This window comes from Heteronotia binoei, chromosome 7, assembly GCF_032191835.1.
Source record: "Heteronotia binoei isolate CCM8104 ecotype False Entrance Well chromosome 7, APGP_CSIRO_Hbin_v1, whole genome shotgun sequence".
NCBI lineage: Eukaryota > Metazoa > Chordata > Lepidosauria > Squamata > Gekkonidae > Heteronotia > Heteronotia binoei.
In genome coordinates this window covers 5335138-5362756 of record NC_083229.1, presented here as the reverse complement: position 1 = coordinate 5362756, position 27619 = coordinate 5335138, and the positions used below count along the sequence as shown (strand labels likewise).

At 50.8% G+C, this 27619-nt stretch overlaps 1 protein-coding gene across 1 annotated transcript in view; it reads right to left on the bottom strand.

The window, feature by feature from the left end:
• The window catches only part of LOC132574920 (rho GTPase-activating protein 39-like), a 357248-nt gene that overhangs the window by 13838 nt on the left and 315791 nt on the right, over positions 1–27619 (bottom strand). Inside the window, 3 exon segments of the mRNA XM_060243173.1 lie at positions 5079–5152; positions 27204–27245; positions 27248–27295. Of these exon segments, the coding sequence (XP_060099156.1) occupies positions 5079–5152; positions 27204–27245; positions 27248–27295 (164 nt within the window).

Below are 27619 nucleotides of genomic sequence, written 5' to 3'. Positions count from 1 at the left end.
TTAGATCTAAGTGGGCAGCCGTGTTGGCCTGAAGCAACAAAACAAAGTAGGAGTCCAGTGGCACCTTTAAGACCAACAAAGTTGGATGGTGTGGAATTGTGGCCCCAGAAGGTAAGACCAATGGGTTGAAATTAAATCAAAAGAGTTTTCGGTGCACATTAGGAAGAACTTCCTGACCGTTAGAGCGGTTCCTCAGTGGAACAGGCTTCCTCCTTGGGAGGTGGTGGGCTCTCCTTCCTTGGAGGTTTTTAAAGAGGCCAGATGGCCATCTGACAGCAATGAAGATCCTGTGAATTTAGGGGGAGGCTGTTTGTGAGTTTCCTGCATTGTGCAGGGGGTTGGACTAGATGACCCTGGAGGTTCCTTCCAACTCTGTGATTCTATGAAAGTTTTATTCATATGAAGCTGCCTTAATCAGACCCTCGGTCCATCAAAGTCAATATTGTCTACTCAGACTGGCAGCGGCTCTCAGGGTCTCAAGCTGAGGTTTTCCACATCTATTTGCCTGGACCCTTTTTAGTTGGAGATGCCAGGGGTTGAACCTGGGACCTTCTGCTTACCAAGCAGATGCTCTACCACTCAGCCACCGTCAGAATGGAAGCTTTCGTATGCATGTATACTTCTTCAGACGAGGGGATGGGGGTAGAGTGGGCTGAAATACATGTAGTTGGTGGGTTAAGAGCGCAAACTGATACGAAGCTAGGATTACATGGCAAAATAGTGTAATAAACTGGAAGACTGCATAGCAATAAACGGTAATAAAAGGTGCCTGATCTTTGCTGTTGCTGAAAAGTCTAGGTAAAACAAAAGGACATACATTTCCTAGTTCTTGTCCACCTAAGGTGCCACTTGACTCCTACTTTGTTCTGTAAAGGAGTGTTTGAGAAAAGCCTCCTTCGATGTGAGCCCGTGGCCACTGGGGGGCAGTGTTACCCTAAAAGAGAGACGGATGGAAGGAAGAAAAAACGCTCCAAGCACTGAGCACAAACGGCTGGTAAGTTACACAACTGGGGACATTGGCTCGCAGCACCACAAATACTATGCAACACAACAATGGTGCTGAGGGTGTGCGTGGCCCTTGGCCTGTATGAAATAGCATGGGGTGGGGGGGATGGCTCAGGGGCAAGATCACTTGCCTGGCATGCAAAATCCCCGGCATCTCCAATTGAAAGGGCCAGGCAGTAGGTGGTGTGAAAGGGGAGGGACGGTGGCTCAGTGGTAGAGCACCTGCTTGGTAAGCAGAAGGTCCCAGGTTCAATCCCCGGCATCTCCAACTAAAAAGGGTCCAGGCAGATAGGTGTGAAAAGCCTCAGCTTGAGACCCTGGAGAGCCGCTGACACTCTGAGTAGACACTACTGACTTAGATGGATCGAGGGTCTGATTCAGTAGAGGGCAGCTTCATAGGTTCATATGTACTGCAGGGGAGGGATGGTGGCTCAGTGGTAGAGCATCTGCTTGGTAAGCAGAAGATACCAGGTTCAATCCCCGGCATCTCCAACTAAAAAGGGTCCAGGCAAGTAGGCGTGAAAAACCTCAGCTTGAGACCCTGGAGAGCCGCTGCCAGTCTGAGTAGGCAAGACTGACTTTGATGGACTGAGGGTCTGATTCAGAAGAAGGCAGCTTCATATGTTCATATGTAAAGACCCCTCTTGCCTGAGACATAGGAAAGCCACTGCCAGTCTGAGTAAGCAAAATACTGAGCCAGTTCAGGACAAAATACTGTGTGTCATCAACCCATACAACACTGAATGCCAAATATATAGCATTATTGACACCCTTCGAAGCACATACATTTTATATCAGAATTCCATGGCCATACATAAGAAGTATTTCCTTAAAGCCAAAGTCCTGAACCACAAAAAGTGCCCAAACATCCTCTTTCACTCATTATTAGAAGACTCATTGGCCAGTGGAAGAGTGAGAAAGATGACCAGTCCTCCATGTTGAATGAAGAAGAAGAAAATGAAGAGAAAAAAAAGAAGAAAAAGAAGATATTGGATTTATATCCCGCCCTATACTCTGAATCTCAGAGCGGTCACAATCTCCTTTACCTCCCCCCACCCCACAACAGACACCCTGTGAGGCGGGTGGGGCTGAGAGAGCTCTCCCAGAAGTTGCCCTTTCAAAGACAACTCTTGCGAGAGCTATGGCTGACCCAAGGCCATTCCAGCAGCTGCAAGTGGAGGAGTGGGGAATCAAACCCGGTTCTCCCAGATAAGAGTCCACACACTTAACCGCTACACCAAACTGTCTCTCAATGATGCCAGTGTTTGGCTTTGGAAGTCCAGTTTTGGCCTGATATCCCGTAGTGATTCTCCATCGAGAAAGTTTGAGTACAAAACAAGAAACACTGACTACTGGGATCCAGTTTGAAACTGTGGCATATCATCTTTGGAATGTGCAATATGGACTATTGTTAAATGGATGTTTGGACACCCGAAGGTCCCTTCCAACTCTGTGATTCCAAGAATGGGACTCCAGTGGGATCAAAATGCCAGTTTGGTGTAGTGGTTAAGTGTGCGGACTCTTATCTGGGAGAACCAGGTTTGATTCCCCACTCCTCCACTTGCAGCTGCTGGAATGGCCTTGGGTCAGCCATAGCTCTGGCAGAGGTTGTCCTTGAAAGGGCAGCTGCTGTGAGAGCCCTCTCCAGCCCCACCCACCTCACAGGGTGTCTGTTGTGGGGGAGGAAGGTAAAGGAGATTGTGAGCCGTTCTGAGACTCTTCGGAGTGGAGGGCAGGCTATAAATCCAATATCTTCATCTACCTCACAGGGTGTCTGTGGTGTGGGAGGAAGGTAAAGGAGATTGTGAGCCGCTCTGAGACTCTTCGGAGTGGAGGGCAGGATATAAATCCAATATCTTCATCTACCTCACAGGGTGTTTGTTGTCGGGGGGGGGGGAAGGTAAAGGAGATTGTGAGCCGCTCTGAGACTCTTCGGAGTGGAGGGCAGGATATAAATCCAATATCTTCATCTACCTCACAGGGTGTCTGTTGTGGGGGAGGAAGGGAAAGGAGATTGTGAGCCGCTCTGAGACTCTCATTCAGAGAGAAGGGCAGGGTATAAATCTGCAGTTCTTCTTCTTCTTCAATGCTTCTTCATCCTTTCCTCCCACTGGTAGTAGTAGTGGTGGAACTTTCTCTGTGGCCTTCTATCATCGCCTCAATGCCCTGCCTGTAGGCAAGCAGAGTTCTGAGGGCCGAATGACATCTGTGCTACAGCTGCACAACAAAAGAGGGATGCTGCCTCAGACTTTAGCTTGGAGAAACGTCGACTGCGGGGTGACAACATAGAGCTTTACAAGATTCTGCACGGGATGGAGAAAGTAGAGAAAGAAGTCCTTTTCTCCCTTTCTCACAATACAAGAACTCGTGGGCATTCAATGAAATTGCTGAGCAGTCGGGTTAGAATGGATAAAATGAAGTCCTTCTTCCTCCAAAGGGTGATTAACTCGTGGGATTTATTGCCACAGGAGGTGGTGGCGGCTGCAAGCATAGCCAGTGTCAAGAGGTCCATCAGTAGCCACAGAGTATTGTTGGAACTCTCTGTCTGGGGCAAGTGATGCTCTGTATTCTTGGTGCTTGGGAGGGGCAACGGGGTGAGGACTTCTTTACTTTACTTTACTTTATTCGATTTATATCCCGCCCTACCCCACCGAGGTGGGCTCAGGGCGGCTTACAACAATAGAAGCTAACAGAGGTCAATTTAAATACGATTAAAATTATACAATAAAATACATAAAAACCTAAAAATACATAAAACTCACATCGATATACACTATGCTACTATTCCTTAAATCAGTCCTTCAAATTTCCAATATTCAGTAATCTGATGTTTAAGATTTAATATTCAGGCATTCTGCTCACAGTTAATTATATGCCAACCGGAAGAGGGTTGTTTTACAGGCCCTGCGGAACTTCTAGTGTCCCGGCCCCACTGATGGACCTCCTGATGGCACCTGGGTTTTTTGGCAACTGTGTGACACAGAGTGTAGGACTGGATGGGCCACTGGCCTGATCCAACGTGGCTTCTCTTATGTTCTTATGTGACACAGTGTTGGACTGGAGGGGCCACTGGCCTGATCCAACATGGCTTCTCTTATGTGACGCAGAGTGTTGGACTGGATGGGCCATTGGCCTGATCCAACATGGCTTCTGTTATGTGACACAGAGTGTTGGACTGGATGGGCCATTGGCGTGATCCAACATGGCTTCTCTTATGTGACACAGAGTGTTGGACTGGAGGGGCCATTGGCCTGATCCAACATGGCTTCTCTTATGTGACACAGAGTGTTGGACTGGAGGGGCCATTGGCCTGATCCAACATGGCTTCTCTTATGTGACACAGAGTGTTGGACTGGATGGGCCATTGGCCTGATCCAACATGGCTTCTCTTACGTGACACAGAGTGTTGGACTGGATGGGCCATTGGCGTGATCCAACATGGCTTCTCTTACATGACACAGAGTGTTGGACTGGAGGGGCCATTGGCCTGATCCAACATGGCTTCTCTTATGTGACACAGAGTGTTGGACTGGAGGGGCCATTGGCCTGATCCAACATGGCTTCTCTTGTGTTCTTATGTGACACAGCGTGTTGGAGTGGATGGGCCATTCACCTGATCCAATATGGCTTCTCTTATGTGACACAGCATGTTGGACTGGAGGGGCCATTCACCTGATCCAACATGGCTTCTCTTAGGTTCTTAGACTGAATCGTTGGGCCATCAAGGTCAGTATTGTCTGCTCAGACTGGCAGCAGCTCTCCAGGGTCTCAGGCTGAGGTCTTTCCATCATCTATTGCCTGGTCCTTACACCTAGAGATGCTGGGGATTGAACCTGGGACCTTCTACAGGCCAAGAAGGTGCTGTAACACTGAGCCATGGCTCCTTCCTCGACTGGCAGCAGCTCTCGAGGGTCTCAGGCAACGAAAGATCTTTTACAACACCTACCACCTGGATCCGTTTTGCTGGAGGTCCCGGAGATAGAAGCTGGGACCTTTTGCCTTCCTGGCAGAAGCTCTGTCACTGAGCCACCATGCCGTCCCAGATGCCAAACGCCTTCAAACCCAAGACCTACCTTCTTGGCTCCCGTCAAGGCCGCTTTCTGGAGCTTGTTGTAACAATACTTGGCGTAAGTGCTGATGGCCACCCCTGGAAGAGACAAAGGGTGGGGGGAGAGAAAGAGAGAGAGAACTGAGTCAGAACAAGGTGGGACAGTCCAAGAGGCCAGCGCGAGGGGATGAAGCAAAAGAGAGAGACCCCAAGCCAACTGGAAGAAAGACTCGCATGAAGCACACCAGAGATCGCTGCAGGAAACACCAGACGCTCTCGCCCTTCCCTCTCCTTCGCCTCTGTCCAAGACTTCTGAAAGACCTCTGCTCCAGAGGCAGATTTCCCAGGAGTCACAGACTTAGAGGTGCTCAATGACATCAGAGCCTCTGGGAAAGTCCGCTTCCCCCCACCCCCTTTGCTGCCTCCCATCCCTGGCTGTGGAACGGCCGGCCGCTTCTCCACTTACAGACTTTGAATCCTTCCAGCAGGTATTCCGGAATCCACCAGCAGGTGGACACATGAAGCCGTCTCGCATCGTCTAACCCAGCATTACTTTCAGAGGAGAGCCATATTGGCCTGCTGTAGGACAACTAGACCCAAGGCCAGGAACACTTTAGAGAGCAGCAAGATTTTCGGGGTTTGAACTTACTAGAGCAGGGTGTCAAACGTGCAGCCCGGTGGGCCAACATCAGGCACCCAAAGGTTTCCTCAAAGGTTTCCGAGCAAATGGCTATCATCCGCTTCCTTCTCCCTCTCTCTTGCTTCCTTCTGAATCACAGCTCGCTTTGCCAGGCTTGCTCAATCGCACAGGAGTTACAAGAACAAAGCCTCTATTTTCTCCATTGGCTGAGGCTCCTCCCTTGAGGAGGAAGGGAGGGATAGCTTGCTTTGTCAGGCGCTCTCAATCGCACAGTGAAGCCACTGAGCCAAGCCTCTTTTCCTTCTATTGGCTGAGGCTCCTCCCCCTCCTGGCCCCCCCCTGAGAAGGAAGGAAAGAGCCAGAGCTTCCTTTGCCCAGTTCCTTGGATCCCATGGGAGAAATACAAAGAAAGCACCTTTAAGATAGAGTGCTAATGTTTTAAATATATTTCCTCCTACATGAACACCTGGAACAGCCGTCCTTCATTCTACCATGGTCAGCATTGCCTAGATAGGCTGCTCTCTAGGAGGTCTCCTGATTAACTTATAGCTGGAGATGTGGGCATTGAACTAGGAATCGTCCGACGAGAGCTGCCCCCTCCCTCCGAATCGCCTCTGAATTTGGAGGTTCCATTTAATTGCCACGGTTAATGGTCATTGACTTACCTCAAGTAGAACCAGTTTGGTGTAGTGGTTAAGTGAGTGGACTCTTATCTGGGAGAACCGGGTTTGATTCCCTACCTCCTCCACTTGCAGCTGCTGGAATGGCCTTGGGTCAGCCAGAGCTCTCTTATCTGGGAGAACCGGATTTGATTCCCCACTCCTCCACTTGCAGCTACTTGAATGGCCCGGGGTCAGCCAGAGCTCTCTTATCTGGGAGAACTGGGTTTGATTCCCCACTCCTCCACTTGCAGCTGCTGGAATGGCCCGGGGTCAGCCAGAGCTCCCTTATCTGGGAGAACTGGGTTTGATTCCCCACTCCTCCACTTGCACCTGCTGTAATGTCCTTGGGTCAGCCAGAGCTCTCTTATCTGGGAGAACCGGGTTTGATTCCCCCCTCCTCCACTTGCAGCTGCTGGAATGGCCTTGGGTCAGCCAGAGCTCTCTTATCTGGGAGAACCGGGTTTGATTCCCCACTCCTCCACTTGCAGCTGCTGGAATGGCCTGGGGTCAGCCAGAGCAATCTTATCTGGGAGAACCGGGTTTGATTCCCCACTCCTCCACTTGCACCTGCTGGAATGGCCTTGGGTCAGCCAGAGCTCTCTTATCTGGGAGAACCGGGTTTGGTTCCTCACTCCTCCACTTGCAGCTGCTGGAATGGCCTTGGGTCAGCCAGAGCTCTGTTATCTGGGAGAACTGGGTTTGATTCCCCACTTCTCCACTTGCAGCTGCTGGTATGGCCCGGGGTCAGCCAGAGCTCCCTTATCTGGGAGAACAGGGTTTGATTCCCCACTTCTCCACTTGCAGCTGCTGGAATGGCCCGGGGTCAGCCAGAGCTCCCTTATCTGGGAGAACCGGGTTTGATTCCCCACTCCTCCACTTGCACCTGCTGGAATGGCCTTGGGTCAGCCAGAGCTCTCTTATCTGGGAGAACCGGGTTTGATTCCCCACTCCTCCACTTGCAGCTGCTGGAATGGCCTTGGGTCAGCCATAGCTCTGGCAGAGCTTGTCCTTGAAAGGGCAGCTGCTGTGAGAGCCCTCTCAACCCCACCCACCTCACAGGGTGTTTATTGTGAGGGAGGAAGGAGATTGTAGGCCGCTCTGAGACTCTGAGTGGGGGGCAGAATATCTAATGTCGTCGTCTTCTTCTGTTTAATCTCCTTTTATAGCCACCTAAACGAGTGGCCATCTTGTGACGGTAAACTACACAAGTTCTTTCTATATTACGGGAGTGAGGATTCCATTATCCCCTAAAATTTGTCTCCTAAACATGTGGGATGATTTTAGACTTTCTGAATTAAAGGAGTTGATTTCTTTGCAGCTAAGTATTCTATTGCATTACACTGGAGACAGAATTCAATTCCTTCATTGGTGGCCTGGTTAAGCAAATGCTGGGAGTATTTTGCCTACCTTAGGGACCGTCTCTCTCCATACGTTCCCCAGAGAGCACTGAGATCTAGTTCACAAAATCTTTTGAAAATCCCTGGGCCAAAGGAGGCCAAGTTAAAAACAACAAGGGAGCAGGCCTTTTCAATAATGGCTCCCCAATGGTGGAACCAGCTGCCGGAGGAGGTGCGGGCCCTACGGGATCTTAACCAGTTCCGTAGGGCTTGTAAAACCGCCCTCTTCCAACTTGCTTTCTAAGGTGGAACCTTGGCAATGACATCAAGCCATTTTTATATATGTACTGAGATTGTAGCACCATTAATTTACACTGGTTTTTAGATTATTTATTTAACTTAAATTTATGAATTGTATTTTAACTGTATTATTCTGATTTTATTGTTATGTCATGGTATCGGTACCATGTCTTGTAAGCTGCCCTGAGCCTGCCTTGGCAGGGAGAAGAAGAAGAAGAAGATATTGGAGTTATATCCTGCCCTCCTCTCCGAAGAGTCTCAGAGCGGCTCACAATCTCCTTTCCCTTCCTCCCCCACAACAGACACCCTGTGAGGTGGGTGGGGCTGAGAGGACTCTCACAGCAGCTGCCCTTTCAAGGACAACCTCTGCCAGGGCTATGGCTGACCCAAGACCATGCTAGCAGGTGCAAATGGAGGAGTGGGGAATCAAACCCGGTTCTCCCAGATAAGAGTCTACGCACTTAACCACTACACCAAACTGGAAGGTGGGGTATAAATAAAATTTATTATTATTATTATTATTGGACAAAATTACACATAGTTTAGAAGGCGGGGCATATTTCAGATCGAAGGTCAGCTATTTTAGCTAAGTGGTGCCCTTTTCTAGATTATTTTTCTTGCGGGAATTTTGGTTCAATCGCACATAATATACCGGTCTGGCATTGATTTGTTTTTAATTTGATTTTGCACTGTTTGTACTTGTGGTTCATTTGGATGCTTATTTGTGACTAGCTAGAGATGTAAAATTTCCAGAAATTTTGAAGTTCGGGAAAAAACGGGGGGAAATGGAAATTTTTGGAAAAATTGAAAAAAAAATGTTACATTCGCCCTTCTTTTTTCTTTTCCGGACTAAAAGTCATTCTGTTACTTTAGGAACACAAAATACGACTATGGGCAATTTTACTTGGCAAGAAATTATCACAACTAGCATATTAAAAATATAGCGTATCCAAACAATTATTACAAAAAGTATTTAATTTTAAAATAATATTTATTCGTAATTGTAACAAATGGAGCAACGATCTCCTGAACTGTTTACCAGTTTATGTGGAACAGACAAAAAAACCTCCACAATTTTTTAAAAAAATTCGAAAGTAACAATTATTCATATTTCCTCTCCACAGTATTAAATAAAAAAATTTTTTAAACCATTCATCATGTTAAAATAAAACATTCCATAATCAATTTCTTTTCTTTTTTTTCAATTTTTTTAGTTTTTCAGAAAAACAGCAAGAGGCTTCAGAGGAAAAACCGGTTTTCCCCCAAATTTTTTCCGTTTTTTTTTTCCCCCGGGCCTTCACATCTCTATGACTAGCTGACTTTTGTTGGATCATACTTTTGGTTATTATTTTGACTATGATCCAGAATGTTAATCTGTTTATTGAAATAAACTTCATCAGGGTTTGTAGAATCTTTCGGGCTCAAGTGCCGTGTTCCACTGGAGAAAGTTTTTCTTCCAGACGTTTCGTTCTCAGCTGCGGAGAACATCCTCAGTGGCGTTGCAGCCGGAGCAGGCACTCTGACCCTCTTGGCTGCTGTGCATGGAGATCAGAAGGTCAGAGCACCTGCTCCGGTTGCAGCCAAGAAGGTCAGAGCGCCTGCTCCGGCTGCAACGCCACTGAGGATGTTCTCCGCAGCTGAGAACGAAACGTCTCGAAGAAAAACTTTCTCCAGTAGAACACGGCACTTGAGCCCGAAAGATTCTACAAACCCTGATGATGTTACCAGCCGTGAAAACCTGAAATCTTTGAAATAAACGTGTATATATATATAAATTATTCTTTCCCCTGACCTGGATAGCTCAGGCAAGCCCAATCCCAGAAGCCAAGGAGGGCCGACTCTAGCAAGCCCTTGGATGGGAGACCACCTTGGAATACCAGGAATGGGAGGCTGAGGCAGGCTCTATCGAGCCACTTCTCTGAACGTCCCTCCTGGCCCCAGTGGGAGTTGCCAGAACTCGTTATGACTTCCAGGCACAGGCGCGCACGAACACACAAAACGCAAAAAAAAAAAAAAAGAATATTGATTCTTTGAGGGAAATGGTATTTCTGCTCCCCCCCCCCGCACCCTCTTCAGACAAAATAATATATTGCGAAGACGGAGAAGCCTGGATGGCCCAGACTAGCTCAGTCTCACCAGATCAGGTAAGTTGAACAGGTGAGCCCTGGCTGGGACTTGGATGGGAGACTCCCAAGGAATACCAGGGTGGCTACGCAGAGGCAGGCAAGGGCAAAGCCACCCCTGACAGTCTCTTGCCTTGAAAACCCCACAGGGTTGCCATAAGGTGGCCTTTCAGGTATGCTGGACCCAAGGGGTGTGATTTGGAAGCTTTCTCCAAATACAGGGGTGGCCAAACTTGCTTAGTTTGGTGTAGTGTGTTAAGTGTGCGGACTCTTATCTGGGAGAACCGGGTTTGATTCCCCACTCCTCCACTTGCACCTACTAGCATGGCCTTGGGTCAGCCATCGCTCTGGCAGAGGTTGTCCTTGAAAGGGCAGCTGCTGTGAGAGCCCTCTCCAGCCCCACCCACCTCACAGGGTGTCTGTTGTGGGGGAGGAAGGTAAAGGAGATTGTGAGCCGCTCTGAGACTCTTCGGAGTGGAGGGCGGGATATAAATCCAATATCTTCTTCTTCTTCTTCTTAATGTAAGAGCCACATAGAATGAACGTCAGATGTTGGAGGGAGGGAGGGAAGGAAAATAGATGGAGGTGAGGGGAGAAAGAGGTGGAAAGAAAGCAACTTTAAATGCACTCTTTAAGCCATCAGCCAGGCCTTGAATTCAGCGGGAGCTCACAGGAGCACAGCACCCGAACCTTTCTGAGGGTTCCCCCTCCTCCTCCCTGCCTTGCCCACTGAATAACAATCCCTGGATGAGCTCCATCGCCTGTTTTTCTACAAAACAACCCCTGCCACCAGCTAGCTTGGCTTGGAGAAGTGATTTAAAAAGCCGAATGCCTTCTCCAAGCTGGCTGAAGGGACAGTGGGGGCTTCGAGAGCCACACAATATGTGTGAAAAAGCCACCTGTGGCTCCAAAGCTGCTGTTTGGCCACCCCTGTCCAAATACTTCCATTTACCAACTTTTCCACATCCTGATTTTCCTTGCTTGCAAATTCATGTTTCTTCGGCGGTGTGTGTGTGTTATTCTGTTCCACATGTGTTTTTTCCCTCTAACGGTCTATTCGATATTACCCTGGTTGAAGTCTGGCATAAAAACCTGCAGTTTTAAGTCTATGAGGTCACACACAGGACATAAACTGGTTTCATATCAAACTGACCAGTAGAGGGAGGTAAACACTTGAAGAACAGAAACCTGCCCCACACCCTCACCCCAAGAAACAGGAACTTTGTTGTTGTTCAGTCGCACAGTCGAGTCCGACTCTTTGCGACCCCATGGACAAAGTCATGCCAGGCCCTCCTGTCTTCCACCATCCTCCGAAGTCTGCTCAAATTCATGTTTTTGTTACGTCAGTAACACTGTCCAGCCATCTCATCTTTTGCCGTCCCCTTCTTCTTTTGCCTTCTGTCTTTCCCAGCATCAGGGTCTTCTCCAGGGAGTGCTCCCTTCTCATTGGGTGGCCAAAGGATTTGAGCTTCAGCATCTGATCTTCCAGGGAACAGTCAGGGTTGATTTCCCTTAGGACTGACTGACTGGATCTTCTTGAAGTCCAAGGGACTCTCAAGCGTCTTCTCCAGCACCACAGCTTGAAAGCATCTATTCTTCTGCGCTCAGCCTTCCCTTATGGTCCAACTCTCACAGCCATACATTACTACTGGGAATACCACAGCTTTGACTGTATGGACTTTTGTTCGCAGGGTGATGTCTCTACTTTTTATTATACTGCCCAGGTTCGCCATAGCTGTCCTCCCAAGGAGCAAACGTCTTTTAATTTCATGGCTGCAGTCACCATCTGCACTGATCTTGGATCCCAGAAATGTGAAGTCTGTCGCTACTTCCGTGTCTTCCCCTTCTATTTGCCAAGGCGTGATGGGGCCGGATGCCATGATCTTAGTTTTCTTGATGTTGAGTTTCAAGCCTACTATCGTGCTCTCCTCTTTCAAGTGCTGAAAAGGAGAATGCAGAAAAGTCCCTGAAGTCCTTTTTTCCTGCAGCCTAGAATGACAAACTACAGGGAAGGCAGACACAAGGGGGAAATTTTGTTCTGCGCACGTATCTTTTAATACAAAAAGGTCTCCCCTTTCTTTCTGCATGAATGGGGCAGACAGGCAATTTGACCTCGCCTGTTGTTGTTCAGTCGCGCAGTCGAGTCCGACTCTTTGCGACCTCGTGGACCAAGTCACGCCAGGCCCTCCTGTCTTAGACTATCCTCTCAAATTCGTGGTAGTGACATCAGTAACGCTGTCCAGCCATCTCGTCTTTTGCCGTCCCCTTCTTCTTTTGCCTTCTGTCTTTCCCAGCATCAGGGTCTTCTCCACGGAGTGCTCCCTTCTCCTTTGGTGACCAAAGTATTTAAGCTTCAGCATCTGACCTTCCAGGGAACAGTCTGGGTCGGACTGACTGATTGGATCTTCTTGCAGTCCAAGGGACTCTCAAGAGTCTTCTCCAGCACCACAGCTCAAAAGCATCTATTCTTTTGCGCTCGGCCTTCTTCTTACTTTGTCTAGCTGAACCTAAAAGCGCATGAAAATCTTCCAGATTTGCAGCAGCTTCCCCCCCAGCGGTTGTCCATCACAACAGAAGCCTACGAGGAACCAAAGCGAGGTCTCTTGGGGAAGGCAGTCAGAAGGACCGTCCCTCTGCTGACTGTCTACATGAAACCTTGTCTGTTCTGCTTGTCTTGTTCTGCTTTTGGGGATGGGCCTGTCAAGCTGACGAGGCCCTACTCAGAGGAGAGGGGGCAGGTCCAGAAATGTCGGGCAGGAGGGTGGGGAGAGGAGAACAGATCCCAGGTGTCTGCTCCAGCAGGAAGACTCCACAGGGCTTACTGGAGCTTTGCATCTCTGCAGCCACGGATTCTCAGCAATTTGAAGGGGGGGGTTTTTTTGCTTCTGAGGAGCCATGGCTGATGTACAGAGATACTGTAAGTACAGCCCCATCTTCCAGGCTGGCTTGTGGAGGGTGTTGTGGACTGACATTGCAAAGGAGAATTCCGGGTGCAATTGGTTGCTACAACTGCGGCAACTTGCAAAAGGGAGGTGGATATGGAGCTGAGGTCCATCAGTGGCTATTAGCCACAGCGTATTGATGGAACTCTCTATCTGGGGCAAGTGATGCTCTGTATTCTTGGTGCTTGGGAGGGGGGCACAGTGGGAGGTCTTCTGGTGTCCTGGCCCCACCGATGGACCTCCTGATGGCGCCTGGTTTTTTTGGCCACTGTGTGATACAGAGTGTTGGACTGGATGGGCTATTGGTCTGATCCAACATGGCTTCTCTTATGTTCTTATGTGTGACACAGAGTGTTGGACTGGATGGGCCACTGGCCTGATCCAACATGGCTTCTCTTATGTTCTTATGTGTGACACAGAGCGTTGGACTGGATGGGCCACTGGCCTGATCCAACATGGCTTCTCTTATGTTCTTATGTGTGACACAGAGTGTTGGACTGGATGGGCCATTGGCCTGATCCAACATGGCTTCTCTTATGTTCTTATGTGTGACACAGAGTGTTGGACTGGATGGGCCACTGGCCTGATCCAAAATGGCTTCTCTTATGTTCTTATGTGTGACACAGAGTGTTGGACTGGAGGGGCCACTGGCCTGATCCAACATGGCTTCTCTTAGGTTCTTATGTGTGTCACAGAGTGTTGGACTGGATGGGCCATTGGCCTGATCCAACATGGCTTCTCTTATGTTCTTATGTGTGACACAGAGTGTTGGACTGGATGGGCCACTGGTCTGATCCAACATGGCTTCTTTTATGTTCTCATGTCTGGGGCAGTGATGTTCTGTATTCTTGGTGCTGGGGGTGGGGGACAGTGGGAGAGCTTCTAGTGTTCTGGCCCCACTGATGGGCCTCCCGATGGTGCCTGGGTTTTTTTGGGCCACTGTGTGACACAGAGTGTTGGACTGGAAGAGCCATTGGCCTGATCCAACATGGCTTCTCTTATATTCTTATGGTGTGGCTTCAGTTTGTGGAAAAGCTAGAGGTTCTGGAACAACCTTTCTTCACTCCCGCCTCCTTTCCCATTTTTGTAGACTGTGCAACAAAATGCAGGTTTTTTTGGGGGGGGGGGGTGGGGGGTGGAGAGAGCCTTCGGTTTGTACAACACCTGACACACCCCCATTCCAGATCTGAGGACTGAAAGGAGTTCTTATGGCACCCGGGCTACCGTACTGGCAGCATGATGCAAGTCATGTACACATATCAAAAGAGTTTCCAGCTAAACATTAGGAAGAACTTCCTGACCGTTAGAGCGGTTCCTCAGTGGAACAGGCTTCCTCCTTGGGAGATGGTGGGCTCTCCTTCCTTGGAGGTTTTTCAACAGAGGCCTGATGGCCACCTGACAGCGATGCAGATCCTGTGAATTTAGGGGGAGGTGTTTGTGAGTTTCCTGCATTGTGCGGGGGGTTGGATTAGATGACCCTGGAGGTCCCTTCCAGCTCTGTGACTATGATTAGGAAGAACTTCCTGACTGTTAAAGCAGTTCCTCAGTGGAATAGGCTTCCTCCTTGGGAGGTGGTGGGCTCCCTTTCCTTGGAGGTTTTTAAGCAGAGGCTAGATGGCCATCTGACAGCAATGAAGATTCTTTGAATTTAGGGGGAGGTGTTTGTGAGTTTCCTGCATTGTGCAGGGAGTTGGACTAGATGACCCTGGAGGTCCCTTCAACTCAGGAGGTGGTGGGCTCTCCTTCCTTGGAGGTTTTTAAACAGAGGCTAGATGGCCATCTGGCAGCAAGGAAGATCCTGTGAATTTAGGGGGAGGTATTTGTGAGTTTCCTGCATTGTGCAGGGGTTGGACTAGATGACCCTAGAGATCCCTTCCCAACTCTATGATACTATGATTCCCTTTTCATGAGGACGCCAAGCATCAAGGCTTCCTCGGGAGGTGGTGGGCTCTCCTTCCCTGGAAGTTTTTAAACAGAGGCTAGATAGCCATCTGACTGTAATGAGGCTCCTGTGAATTTAGGGGCAGGTATTTGTGAATTTCCTGCACTGTGCAAGGGGTTGGTCTCGATGACTCTGGAGGTCCCTTCCAACTATATGATTCTATGATTATTCCTGAGTCTGATAACTGGCCTGGGCCTTCCCCATTTTTAGACCTTCCACAGAACTATTAAATGGTGAGGAGAGGACAGAAGCAGAGGCTGTTTTGCATTTCCCCAGATTAGGATCAGAAATGGCCCAGCCTGCCCTCCTCCGCCTTTCCTCCTCCGGACGGACGCACCGTTCATTTAATTAAAACACGCTTTGCACGACCGCTCGCAGAGAGATGGGGGATTAATTCCTGCCCGCTGGGAGGCACGGAAGTCCGAGTCTCCGTTAATTGCTTTTCCTCTGGTTGAGAACCCAGGTCAACTTCAGCCTTTGTTCCGCCGCCGCAGCAACATTCAGGACGTCGGATGCTCCCGTCGCTTCTGCAGGCAAGGCACCGGAGTGCCCCACCCCAAAATCTGGGGTCTGGGAAGGGCAACTGGCAGAGGGCCTCTTTGCAAACGTGCCTTGTTCCGTCCATGGGGGAAACTGGGTGTCCTAAGCTTTGCGATACTCTTGGCACAACGGAGCCAGTGCTCACCCCTCATTCATGTTTTCTGCAACAGGGTCGCCGCCTTTTGAGCTGCCCCATGCAGAGCTACTTCACTCGGCGGGCTACAGGTTTTTGAGGGGCGTGGGGAGAAAGTAGCCAGCTCCCCTCCCCGTGCTCACCACCAGGCCTCCCTTCTTGCCCCAGAAGAAGATGAAGATATTGGATTTATATTCCGCCCTCCACTCCGAAGAGTCTCAGAGGGGCTCACAATCTCCTTTCCCTTCCTCCCCCACAACAGACACCCTGTGAGGTAGATGAAGATATTGGATTTATATCCCGCCCTCCACTCCGAAGAGTCTCAGAGCGGCTCACAATCTCCTTTATCTCCCTCCTTCACAACAGGCACCCTGTGAGGTAGATGAAGATATTGGATTTATATCCCGCCCTTCACTCCGAAGTAGGGTTGCCAAGACCAATTCAAGAAATATCTGGGGACTTTGGGGGTGGAGCCAGGAGACTTTGGGGGTGGACCAGGAGACATTGGGGCGGAGCCAGGAACAAGAGTGTGACAAGCATAACTGAACTCCAAGAGAGTTCTGGCCATCACATTTAAAGGGACAGCACACCTTTTTAAATGTCTTCCTTCCATAGGAAATAATGAAGGATAAGGGCACCTTCTTTTGGGGCTCATAGAATTGGACCCCCTGGTCCAATCGTTTTGAAATTTGGGGGATACTTTGGGGAGAGGCACTAGATACTATATTGAAAATTTGGTGCCTCTACCTCAAAAAACAGCTCCCCCAGAGCCCCCGAAACCTCCAGATCAATTCCCCATTATACCCTATGAGAAGACGTTTCCCTCTCCACCCCCTCCCCCCCCCCCCCGTTTCTGGGAAATCTGATGCAGGAGACAGAACTCACTCACCTCCGGAGGTGCAAAGGCACATGGTCCTTTGGGGGCGTGGCTGGGCTCCCCTCCCTTCACCGGCCAGCTGACTGGGGGCGGGAAGCAGCCTGAGAACACGGAAGAGCTCTGGCTGCCGTTCTCCTCCCTCCCCCCCCGCTTTCCCTTTTATGGCCAGCGGGGGGAGGAGGCTCCAAATCTGGAGTCTCCAGGCCTAGCGGGGGATTTGGGAACCCTACTCCGAAGAGTCTCAGAGTGGCTCACAATCTCCTTTACCTTCCTCCCCCCCAACAACAGATACCCTGTGAGGTGGGTGGCGCTGGAGAGGGCTCCCACAGCAGCTGCCCTTTCAAGGACAACAGGTGCTATCAGCACCATCTTCAAGCACTAGGAGGGCTGTCAAATAGAAGATAGAAAGTCACAGAAAGCCCTAGAGTTAGAAGGGACCTCCAGGGTCATCTAGTCCAACCCCCTGCACAATGCAGGGAACTCACAAACACCTCCCCCTAAATTCACAGGATCTTCATCACTGTCACATGGCCACCTAGCCTCTGTTTCAAAACCTCCAAGGAAGGAGAACCCAATTTCATAGAATCCTGGAGTTGGAAGGGACTTCCAGGGTCATCTAGTCCAACCCCCTGAACAATGCAGGAAACTCACAAACACCTCCCCCTAAATTCACAGGAGAAGCTGCTGGGATCAGGGCTGGGTGGGAAGGGAAGGAGAAGCTGCTGGGATCGGGGCTGGGTGGGAAGGGAAGGGAAGGGCAAGGAGAAGTTCCTGGGATCGGGGCTGGGTGGGAAGGGAAGGGCAAGGAGAAGCTGCTGGGATCGGGGCTGGGTGGGAAGGGCAAGGAGAAGCTCCTGGGATCAGGGCTGGGTGGGAAGGGAAGGACAAGGAGAAGCTGCCGGGATCGGGGCTGGGTGGGAAGGGCCGCCATACCCCCCCCCCCCGCTTTCCGGATTTTTGGCGAGCAGGGGGAGAAGGCTCCAAATCGGGGGTCCCCCGGGTAGGCGGGGGATTTGGGAAGCCTACAGGGAACACTGGACGTGGCAACCCTGAACAGGGACACTGATGCTTTCTTTGTGGCCCTGCCGTTCCCCAACAGCACACTAGCTGGGAGCCCGGGTGACAGAGCGCCCCCAGGCAGGCGTTCCAGGAGATGCATGAGCAGGGAGACAGCAGCAATGGGCCCCACCAGAAGCCATGGGCCCTGAGCAGCTGCCCCACTTCAGAAGGGATGCTGATGCCAGCCCTGTTTCACACTGCCATGATCCTGGGCCTAGTGAGGCCTGCAGGCCCCAGAGAAGCCTGCCTAGGAGTTACTACTGAAAGCCGACATTTCACAGGATCCCTTCTGTCCCTCTGATTGGGTGGCAAGGTTCTGGAGGGATAACTGGCCCAGAGAGGGGTGGGAAGTGAGAGGAGAGCATAAAAGGGCCAAGCACAGACAGGGTGTGTTCTTTCCTGGAGAGGCTGCCGGCAGGGATGTTCTCTCTCTGGAAAGCTAAGCTGGAGGCAGGCTGCAGTCTAGAGAGCCTGCAGCTGGGAAGAGATCCCTCACCCAAGGGAGGTGGTGAGTTTTGGTATTAGTAGCAGGGAATGTCTAGTTAGTTGTGTTAGGGCTTCTATTTATTTGCACCCATCTTTGCTGTTTTCATATTCACTATAGTACTAGATCTTTATCACCCACTTATTGTATTAGAGCACTAATAATAAACTCCTTTTGTTGAGAGCCAGTCTGGTGTAGTGGTTAAGTGTGCGGACTCTTCTCTGGAAGAACCAGGTTTGATTTCCCCCTCCTCCACTTGCACCTGCTGAAATGGCCTTGGTTAGCCATAGCTCTCGCAGAGCTGTCCTTGAAAGGGCAGCTTCTGGGAGAGCTCTCTCAGTCCCACCCACCTCACAGGGTGTCTGTTGCGGGGGAGGAAGATAACGGCGATTGCAAGCCGCTCTGAGACTCTGATTCAGAGAGAAGGATGGGGTATACATCTGCAGTCGTCTTCTTCTTCTTCTTCGTTATCCTGCCTGGTGTCATGAGCCCTTACGAGGGGGAGCTGGAAGGGTTAACAGACCTGGAAGAGTTGCCAACCAGCTCCTCAGTCGAACAATCAGCAGCTGGCCCATCAATCACTCTCCCCACATTCCAGGCACTGGTGCTGGTTGTTGACAATCAATCTCCTCCAAGCTCTCCCCCTCCCATCTCAAGAGTTCGAAGCAGGCTCCAGAAAGAACTTTCAGAGCAAAGACATGAGGTACGCTGATGCTTCAGATCTCTCAGCCCTGAGTTCTAGCAGAGTCGCTGCTACCCAGGGAACAGACTGATTGAGGCTACCATATAACTCCCACCCAGGACCTGGTAACCTCCTGGAAGCAACAAGTCTATTCTCTGGCTTGCATCTACGCTCCTTCCTGATTCCGACCTGCTTGAATTCCTGGGCACCCTGACCCTTTGGCTTTTGGACACTGACTTCTGATTCCGGTTTATGATTTGGCTTTGGTGACTTGGCTCCTGCTTGACTTTCTGAACTTTGACCTTGGACTGGCTTTGGACTCCCGCCTGCCTGCAGGCCGAGAACGTGACACCTGGGTCCTCATGTTTCCTTGGTCACGGTTAAGAGGATTTACGAATAAGGAAGGGACAGGAGTGGTCGGGTGCTCTGGGCCCTTCCACGCAGACCCTGATCAGAGTGGTGGCAGCCAGTAGCAGGCCCTCCTAGGCCCCTGCTGTGTGACACACACAATTGCTCTTCTGCACGAAAACCGAAGGCTAAAGTTACAGCACACCCACCTCCTTGCCTTTTCTAAGAGTGGGAAAGTCTCCGGTTCCAGCCCTCCAACCAAACCAGATACGGGAAGCTGAACAAACACTCCTTTCAACCTTGTTTTAATCCGGAGCGCAGAAAACAAGAAGGGGATGGGAGCGTTTCCTCTTTCACTCTTTCCGTGGGCCGCTCTTTTATATTCCTGGGGATGCTGCAACCCAACACCAGAGAGCTGGGCACCAGCAAACTGATCAAGGGGCTTCGCTTTTTCCGCCGGCCGCTGGCTTGGTGACTCTTCCACTCAGCTGTGCTGGAGGTGGTGGCATTGCCCACCCGCCCACCTCGGTCAGCAACTTCTGCGGAATTCTATTTAGGAAGAGAAACCTAAAAATAGCCAGGAAGCACAGGTCGTATTTCTGTTCTCCGTTACGACACGGGAGCGGAGGAGAGAAAAGCGGGGAAGGGTCACTCCATTGTCAGCAGGATGGCTGGAAAGATTCCAGCAGACATTCAAAGCAAGCGGAAAAGCTAGGAACTTATTGTCCCCTGGAGAGCCAGTTTGGTGTAGTGGTTAAGTGTGTGGACTCTTATCTGGGAGAACCGGGTTTGATTCCCCCACCCTCCACTTGCACCTGCTGGAATGGCCTTGGTCAGCCATAGCTCTGGCAGAGGTTGTCCTTGAAAGGGCAGATGCTGTGAGAGCCCTCTCAGCCCCACCCACCTCACAGGGTGTCTGTTGTGGGGGAGGAAGGTAAAGGAGATTGTGAGCCGCTCTGAGACTCTTTGGAGTGGAGGGCGGGATATAAATCCAATATCTTCATGTACCTCACAGGGTGGCTGTTGTGGGGGGAGGAAGGGAAAGGAGATTGTGAGCCGCTCTGAGACTCTTTGGAGTGGAGGGCGGGATATAAATCCAATATCTTCATCTACCTCACAGGGTGTCTGTTGTGGGGGGGGAGGAAGGTAAAGGAGATTGTGAGCTGCTCTGAGACTCTTCGGAGTGGAGGGCAGGATATAAATCCAATATCTTCATCTACCTCACAGGGTGTCTGTTGTGGGGAGGAAGGGAAAGGAGATTGTGAGCCGCTCTGAGACTCTTTGGAGTGGAGGGCGGGATATAAATCCAATATCTTCATCTACCTCACAGGGTGTCTGTTGTGGGGGGGGAGGAAGGTAAAGGAGATTGTGAGCTGCTCTGAGACTCTTCGGAGTGGAGGGCGGGATATAAATCCAATATCTTCATGTACCTCACAGGGTGGCTGTTGTAGGGGGAGGAAGGGAAAGGAGATTGTGAGCCGCTCTGAGACTCTTCGGAGTGGAGGGCGGGATATAAATCCAATATCTTCATGTACCTCACAGGGTGGCTGTTGTGGGGGGAGGAAGGGAAAGGAGATTGTGAGCCGCTCTGAGACTCTTCGGAGTGAAGGGCGGGATATAAATCCTATATCTTCATCTACCTCACAGGGTGTCTGTTGTGGGGGAGGAAGGGAAAGGAGATTGTGAGCCGCTCTGAGACTCTTCGGAGTGGAGGGCGGGATATAAATCCAATATCTTCATGTACCTCACAGGGTGGCTGTTGTGGGGGGAGGAAGGGAAAGGAGATTGTGAGCCGCTCTGAGACTCTTCGGAGTGGAGGGCGGGATATAAATCCAATATCTTCATCTACCTCACAGGGTGTCTGTTGTGGGGGGGGGGGGAGGTAAAGGCGATTGTGAGCCGCTCTGAGACTCTTCGGAGTGGAGGGCGGGATATAAATCCAATATCTTCTTCTTCTTCTTCTTCCCCACCCCTCCCAGGCTAGAAACATTTTCATACCCGCACTGTTGGTGGGAATGCCCTTACGTTATTTTATTTTGGGGCCGTATTGTGCACTTTATTAATTATATCATCCAAACGTCTATTCCTTTATAATCTCTTGAGGAGCCATGCCCTCTATTAAACTAACGAAGCCAGAATGTTACCCTAGATTTATGGCACCCGCACCTACGACAGCAGTCTGCCTTTTTCATCACCCTCCAGTGTTTTTTCAACCCTGTTTTGTCCCACGCTAACAAACGCAGATCCCCATCTGTGATTCTTTTAACCCGCTAAAAACATTCCCGTGATTCCACACTGCCCACATATTAAGTACTGCTGCTTGCCATTCCCATTTTGTCTGATGAAGTCTGCTTAAGGGCGTAGGAAAGCTTCCATTCTGAATAAAACTTAGTTGGTCTTAAAAGTGCTCTTGTCTACTGTTTTGTTCAACTGCTTCAGACCAACCCGGTTGCTTACTGGGATCTATTTACATCCTGATGTTATTTTCCTTAGTAATTGGTCCAACGTTAAGCTGTCTGAAGCAGCGTTCCCTCTAAGCGAAGTTAACGTGAGCTAGCGCATAGATTTTTAGCCTCCAGCTCACCCATTTTTTTGCCTTAGCTTAGGAAGGATGACCCCAGAGCAAACTAACCGATGCAGCAGCATGCATGTGGAATTCACGGCCACAGGAGGTGGTGGTGGCCACAAGCATAGCCACCTTCAAGAGGGGTTTAGATAAAAATATGGAGCAGAGGTCCATCAGTGGCTATTAGCCACAGTGTGTGTGTGTATATATCATTTTTTTTGCCACTGTGTGACACAGAGTGTTGGACTTGATGGGCCGTTGGCCTGATCCAAACATGGCTTCTCTTATGTTCTTATGTTCTAAAACTTCCATGCCAGTGGCTCATGAAGTAGAATTTTTGCTCACGAGACTCTGCAGCTTAGCGGGGACACGGGTCTCAAGCTAAAATATCTCTGGTAATTGTGCTCTTAACTGCTGCAAGGTCAGCATTAGCTCATTCATGGAAAGGTACCAAAACTTTGACAACTGGCTTCTGAATCTTGGCTATTCAAGCTTCGGGACCATATAACTATGGACAAAATGTCAGCAGGTTTAAATCGAGCTGATCCATATCGAGCTCAACTAAATTTTACAGCTAAGTGGTCCCCTATTCTAGAAAAAATAGCCAGTGATCCCTTTTACGCGGATGTGCTTGCAAAACGCTTCGTACATTGCAAAATCTTATTATATTAATCAGTACACTCCTTGTCTTTTGTAAATGGGTAACTGTTTCCGCCTTTGTGTGTTTTATCATTGCCTACATTGTATACCTTTTTTATTGTTAGTTAATGATTATTAAATATTTTAAAGGGGGGGGGGATATTTTCTCCAATTCAGTTACCTGGGAGCACAGCTTGCAACCCCTTCCCTCTCTCTATTTTAGGTGAGGACTGAGTTTGTTTTTTTTAAAAAGAAGACTGCAGATTTATACCACGCCCTTCCCTCTGAATCAGAGACTCAGAGCAGCTTACAATCTCCTACATCTTCTCCCCCCCACAACAGACACCCCTGCGAGGTGGGTGGGGCTGAGAGAGCTTTCACAGAAGATGCCCTTTCAAGGACAACTCCTATGAGAGCTATGGCTGACCCAAGGCCATTCCAGCGGATACAAGTGGAGGAGTGGGGGAATCAAACCTGGTTCTCCCAGATAAGAGTCTGCACATTTAACCGCTACACTAAACTGGCTCTCAGATCCACCCTGTGAGGTGGGTGGGGCTGAGAGGGCTCTCACAGCAGCTTTCCTTTCAAGGACAAGTCCTGCGAGAGCTACGGCTGACCCAAGGCCATTCCAGCAGCTGCAAGTGGAGGAATCAAACAACGGTTCTCCCAGATAAGAGTCCGGGCACTTAACCACTACGCCAAACTGGCTCTCAGCAGCCCTTCTGTTACCATGCAAAAGAATTCATCCACACTGCCTTGGACTTTCTCTGCAGTCTCCCATCCAAGTAAGAACCACTTACCTTCTGAGATCAGCCTAATCTGGGCTATTCAAGCCAGAGCAGACAAACAGACGTGGTTTCCCATTGCCTACCTCTGTGTTGATGATTTATGGCAACGCTGTAGGGTTTTCAAGGCAAGAGACAAGCAGAGGTGGTCAGCCTCTGCGTAGCAATCCTGCACTTCCTTTAGGGGGTCTCCCATCCAGGTGCTAACCGGGGTCAAACCTGCTTAGTTTCCAGTATCTGACAAGATCAAACGAGCCTGGGCTAGCCAAGAAAAGGCAGACAAACGGAGGTGCTTAACCGTTCCCTGCCTCTTTGCAGCCACCCGGGCCTTCCTCTGGGGTCTCCCATCCAAGTACGAACCGCTTACCTTCTTCTTTTCAACATTTTAAAACACGTTTTATTGCACTTACCTTCTGAGATGGGCCTAATCTAGGCTGCCCGGGTCAGAGCAGACAAACAGAGGAGGTTTGCCACTGCCCGCCTCTGCGTAGCAACCCTGGACTTCCTTGGTGGTCTCCCATCTGAGAACTCACCGGGGCTGACCCTGCTTAGCTTCCAAAGTACACTGAGATAGATCGGGCCAGCCTGGGCCGTCCAGGTCAGAGCAGACAAACAGAGGAGGTTTGCCATTGTCTGCCTCTCCGTAACAACCCTGGGCTTGCTTGGTGGTCTCCCAATGTCTCCATAGTAACCAGGACCAACTTGCTTAGCTTTTGAGAGCTGCAAGATCAGGTTATTCAGGTCAGAGCAGACAAACAGAGGTGGCTTGCCATTGCCCGCCTCTGCGTAGCAACCGTAGACTTCCTTGGAGGTCTCCCATCTGAGTACTCACCGGGGCTGACCCTGCTTAGCTTCCAAAGTACACTGAGATAGATCGGGCCAGCCTGGGCCGTCCAAGTCAGAGCAGACAAACAGAGGAGGTTTGCCATTGCCTGCCTCTGCGTAGCAACCCTAAGCTTCCTTGGAGGTCTCCCATCCAAGTACTCACCAGGGCCGACCCTGCTTAGCTTCCAAAGTACACTGAGAGAGGATCGGGCCAGCCTGGGCCATCCAGTCAGAGCAGACAAACAGAGGAGGTTTGACATTGCCTGCCTCTGTGTAGCAACCCTGGACTTCATTGGCGGTCTCCCATCTGAGTACTCACCGGGGCCAACCCTGCTTAGCTTCCAAAGTACACTGAGATAGATCGGGCCAGCCTGGGCCGTCCAGGTCAGAGCAGACAAACAGAGGAGGTTTGCCATTGCCTGCCTCTGTGTAGCAACCCTGGACTTCCTTGGTGGTCTCCCATCTGAGTACTCACCGGGGCTGACCTGCTTAGCTTCCAAAGTACACTGAGATAGATCGGGCCAGCCTGGGCCGTCCAGGTCAGAGCAGACAAACAGAGGAGGTTTGCCATTGCCTGCCTCTGCGTAGCAACCCTGGCTTGCTTGGTGGTCTCCCAATGTCTCCATAGTAACCAGGACCAACCTGCTTACCTTTTGAGATCTGCAAGATCAGGTTATTCAGGTCAGAGCAGAGAAACAGAGGTGGTTTGCCATTGCCCGCCTCTGCGTAGCAACCCTAAGCTTCCTTGGAGGTCTCCCATCTGAGAACTCACCGGGGCTGACCCTGCTTAGCTTCCAAAGTACATTGAGATAGATCGGGCAAGCCTGGGCCGTCTAGGTCAGAGCAGACAAACAGAGTAGGTTTGCCATTGCCCATCGCTGCGTAGCAACCCTGGACTTCCTTGGAGGTCTCCCATCTGAGTACTCACCGGGGCCAACCCTGCTTAGCTTCCAAAGTACACTGAGATAGATCGGGCCAGCCTGGGCCATCCAGGTCAGAGCAGACAAACAGAGGAGGTTTGCCATTGCCTGCCTCTGCGTAGCAACCCTGGACTTCATTGGCGGTCTCCCATCTGAGTACTCACCGGGGCCGACCCTGCTTAGCTTCCAAAGTACACTGAGATAGATCGGCCAGCCTGGGCCGTCCAGGTCAGAGCAGACAAACAGAGGAGGTTTGCCATTGCCCGCCTCTGCGTAGCAACCCTAGACTTCCTTGGAGGTCTCCCATCTGAGTACTCACCGGGGCTGACCCTGCTTAGCTTCCAAAGTACACTGAGATAGATCGGGCCAGCCTGGGCCGTCCAGGTCAGAGCAGACAAACAGAGGTGGTTTCCCATTGCCCGCCTCTGCGTAGCAACCCTAGACTTCCTTGGTGGTCTCCCATCTGAGTACTCACCGGGGCTGACCCTGCTTAGCTTCCAAAGTACACTGAGATAGATCAGGCCAGCCGGGGCCGTCCAGGTCAGAGCAGACAAACAGAGGTGGTTTGCCATTGCCCGCCTCTGCGTAGCAACCCTAGACTTCCTTGGTGGTCTCCCATCTGAGTACTCACCGGGGCTGACCCTGCTTAGCTTCCAAAGTACACTGAGATAGATCAGGCCAGCCTGGGCCGTCCAGGTCAGAGCAGACAAACAGAGGAGGTTTGCCATTGCCTGCCTCTGCGTAGCAACCCTGGACTTCCTTGGTGGTCTCCCATCTGAGAACTCACCAGGGCTTGACCCTGCTTAGCTTCCAAAGTACACTGAGATAGATCGGGCCAGCCTGGGCCATCCAGGTCAGAGCAAACAGAGGTGGTTTGCCATTGCCCGCCTCTGCGTAGCAACCCTAGACTTCCTTGGTGGTCTCGCATCTGCGTACTCACCGGGGCTGACCCTGCTTAGCTTCCAAAGTTCACTGAGATAGATCAGGCCAGCCTGGGCCGTCCAGGTCAGAGCAGACAAACAGAGGTGGTTGCCATTGCCCGCCTCTGCGTAGCAACCCTAGACTTCCTTGGTGGTCTCCCATCTGAGTACTCACCGGGGCGACCCTGCTTAGCTTCCAAAGTACACTGAGATAGATCGGGCCAGCCTGGGCCGTCCAGGTCAGAGCAGACCAACAGAGGAGGTTTGCCATTGCCTGCCTCCGCGTAGCAACCCTGGGCTTGCTTGGTGGTCTCCCAATGTCTCCATAGTAACCAGGACCAACCTGCTTAGCTTTTGAGATCAGGCTATTCAGGTCAGAGCAGACAAACAGAGGTGGTTTGCCATTGCCTGCCTCTGCGTAGCAACCCTGGACTTCCTTGGTGGTCTCCCATCTGAGTACTCACCGGGGCCGACCCTGCTTAGCTTCCAAAGTACACTGAGATAGATTTGGCCAGCCTGGGCCATCCAGGTTAGAGCAAACAGAGGTGGCTTGCCACTGCCCGCCTCTGCGTAGCAACCCTAGACTTCCTTGGTGGTCTCCCAATGTCTCCATAGTAACCAGGACCAACCTGCTTAGCTTTTGAGATCAGGCTATTCAGGTCAGAGCAGACAAACAGAGGTGATTTGCCACTGCCCGCCTCTGCGTAGCAACCCTGGACTTCCTTGGAGGTCTCCCATCTGAGTACTCCTCAGGGCTGACCGTGCTTAGCTTCCAAGGTACACCGAGATCGGGCTAGCCTTGGCCATCCAAGTCAGGGCAAACGTTATTTTTAATAGCGATACTCATCACGTGGTTTGCAATCGCCAGCATTCGCGTGGCCCCCCAACGCTCACGGGCGTGCCACTCTCAGTGTTCGTGGTCAGAGAAGCTGAGGCATCGTGGTGCATGCGGCCACGTGCCATGCGAAGGAGCCTTTGCCAGCACTGCAACGTTGAACGTGGCCCAGTCAGAGATGAGCAAAAGCAAACCAGCGCCTGTCCAGTTCCGGGCACATGGGAGCCGCCAGCCACATTTGCAACCATACGGAGACGGTTGCACATTTTTTGTGCGCTCTCTCTCTCTCTCTCGCACCCACGCAAGCCTCATGCCAAGTCGCTCGCCCACAGGTCAACCCCAAGGTCGGCACGCGGCCGGAAGAAGCGTGGCCAGCAGCGATGGACCAGCGGCCTGGCCTCGAACGCTCGGAGAGAGGCCCGCCCCCCAAACCAGCGTTAAATTGGAGGGGAAAGAGCGTGAAGCTGATGTTAAGAGAAAGATGAGCGAGTGATTAAAAAGCTTGCAGAGGAATTAAGCAGAGTTTGGGCGTCTACGTCTAAGGAGAGGAAGACGCTCGGGGAGCGCTCGCCCCGCGGGGGGGCCCCCTACCATCGTGGTCTTCGATATAGGGCTTGGGTTTCTTTCTCAATTGGACTTCTTCTTAGGGTTTCTTTCCAGGAGCTCTTTAATGTGCTGAGTCACTGGGAAACAAACAGAGCGATGAGGACAACGGAATATGGGAACGGAGGAAATAAAACGGGGCGGGGTGGGGAGGGGGGGGGAGAGAGAGAGAAAGGGAGGGAGACACAAATTTCAAACACAAAAAAATGAAACCAAAAAAAGGCCTGGCGAGCCACGCTTTCAATGCCGGCGGGCTGGTTCCCGTCTGTCGGGCAGGGAGCGCGAGTTCGAATTGGAGCTGCGTGAACATATCCCATCTTTTTCAGGTTTTGGGGGTAGGGACTAACCAATGTGGTTGGCGGAGGAAACAGGGTTGCCAACCTTCAGGTGGGGACTGGAGATCT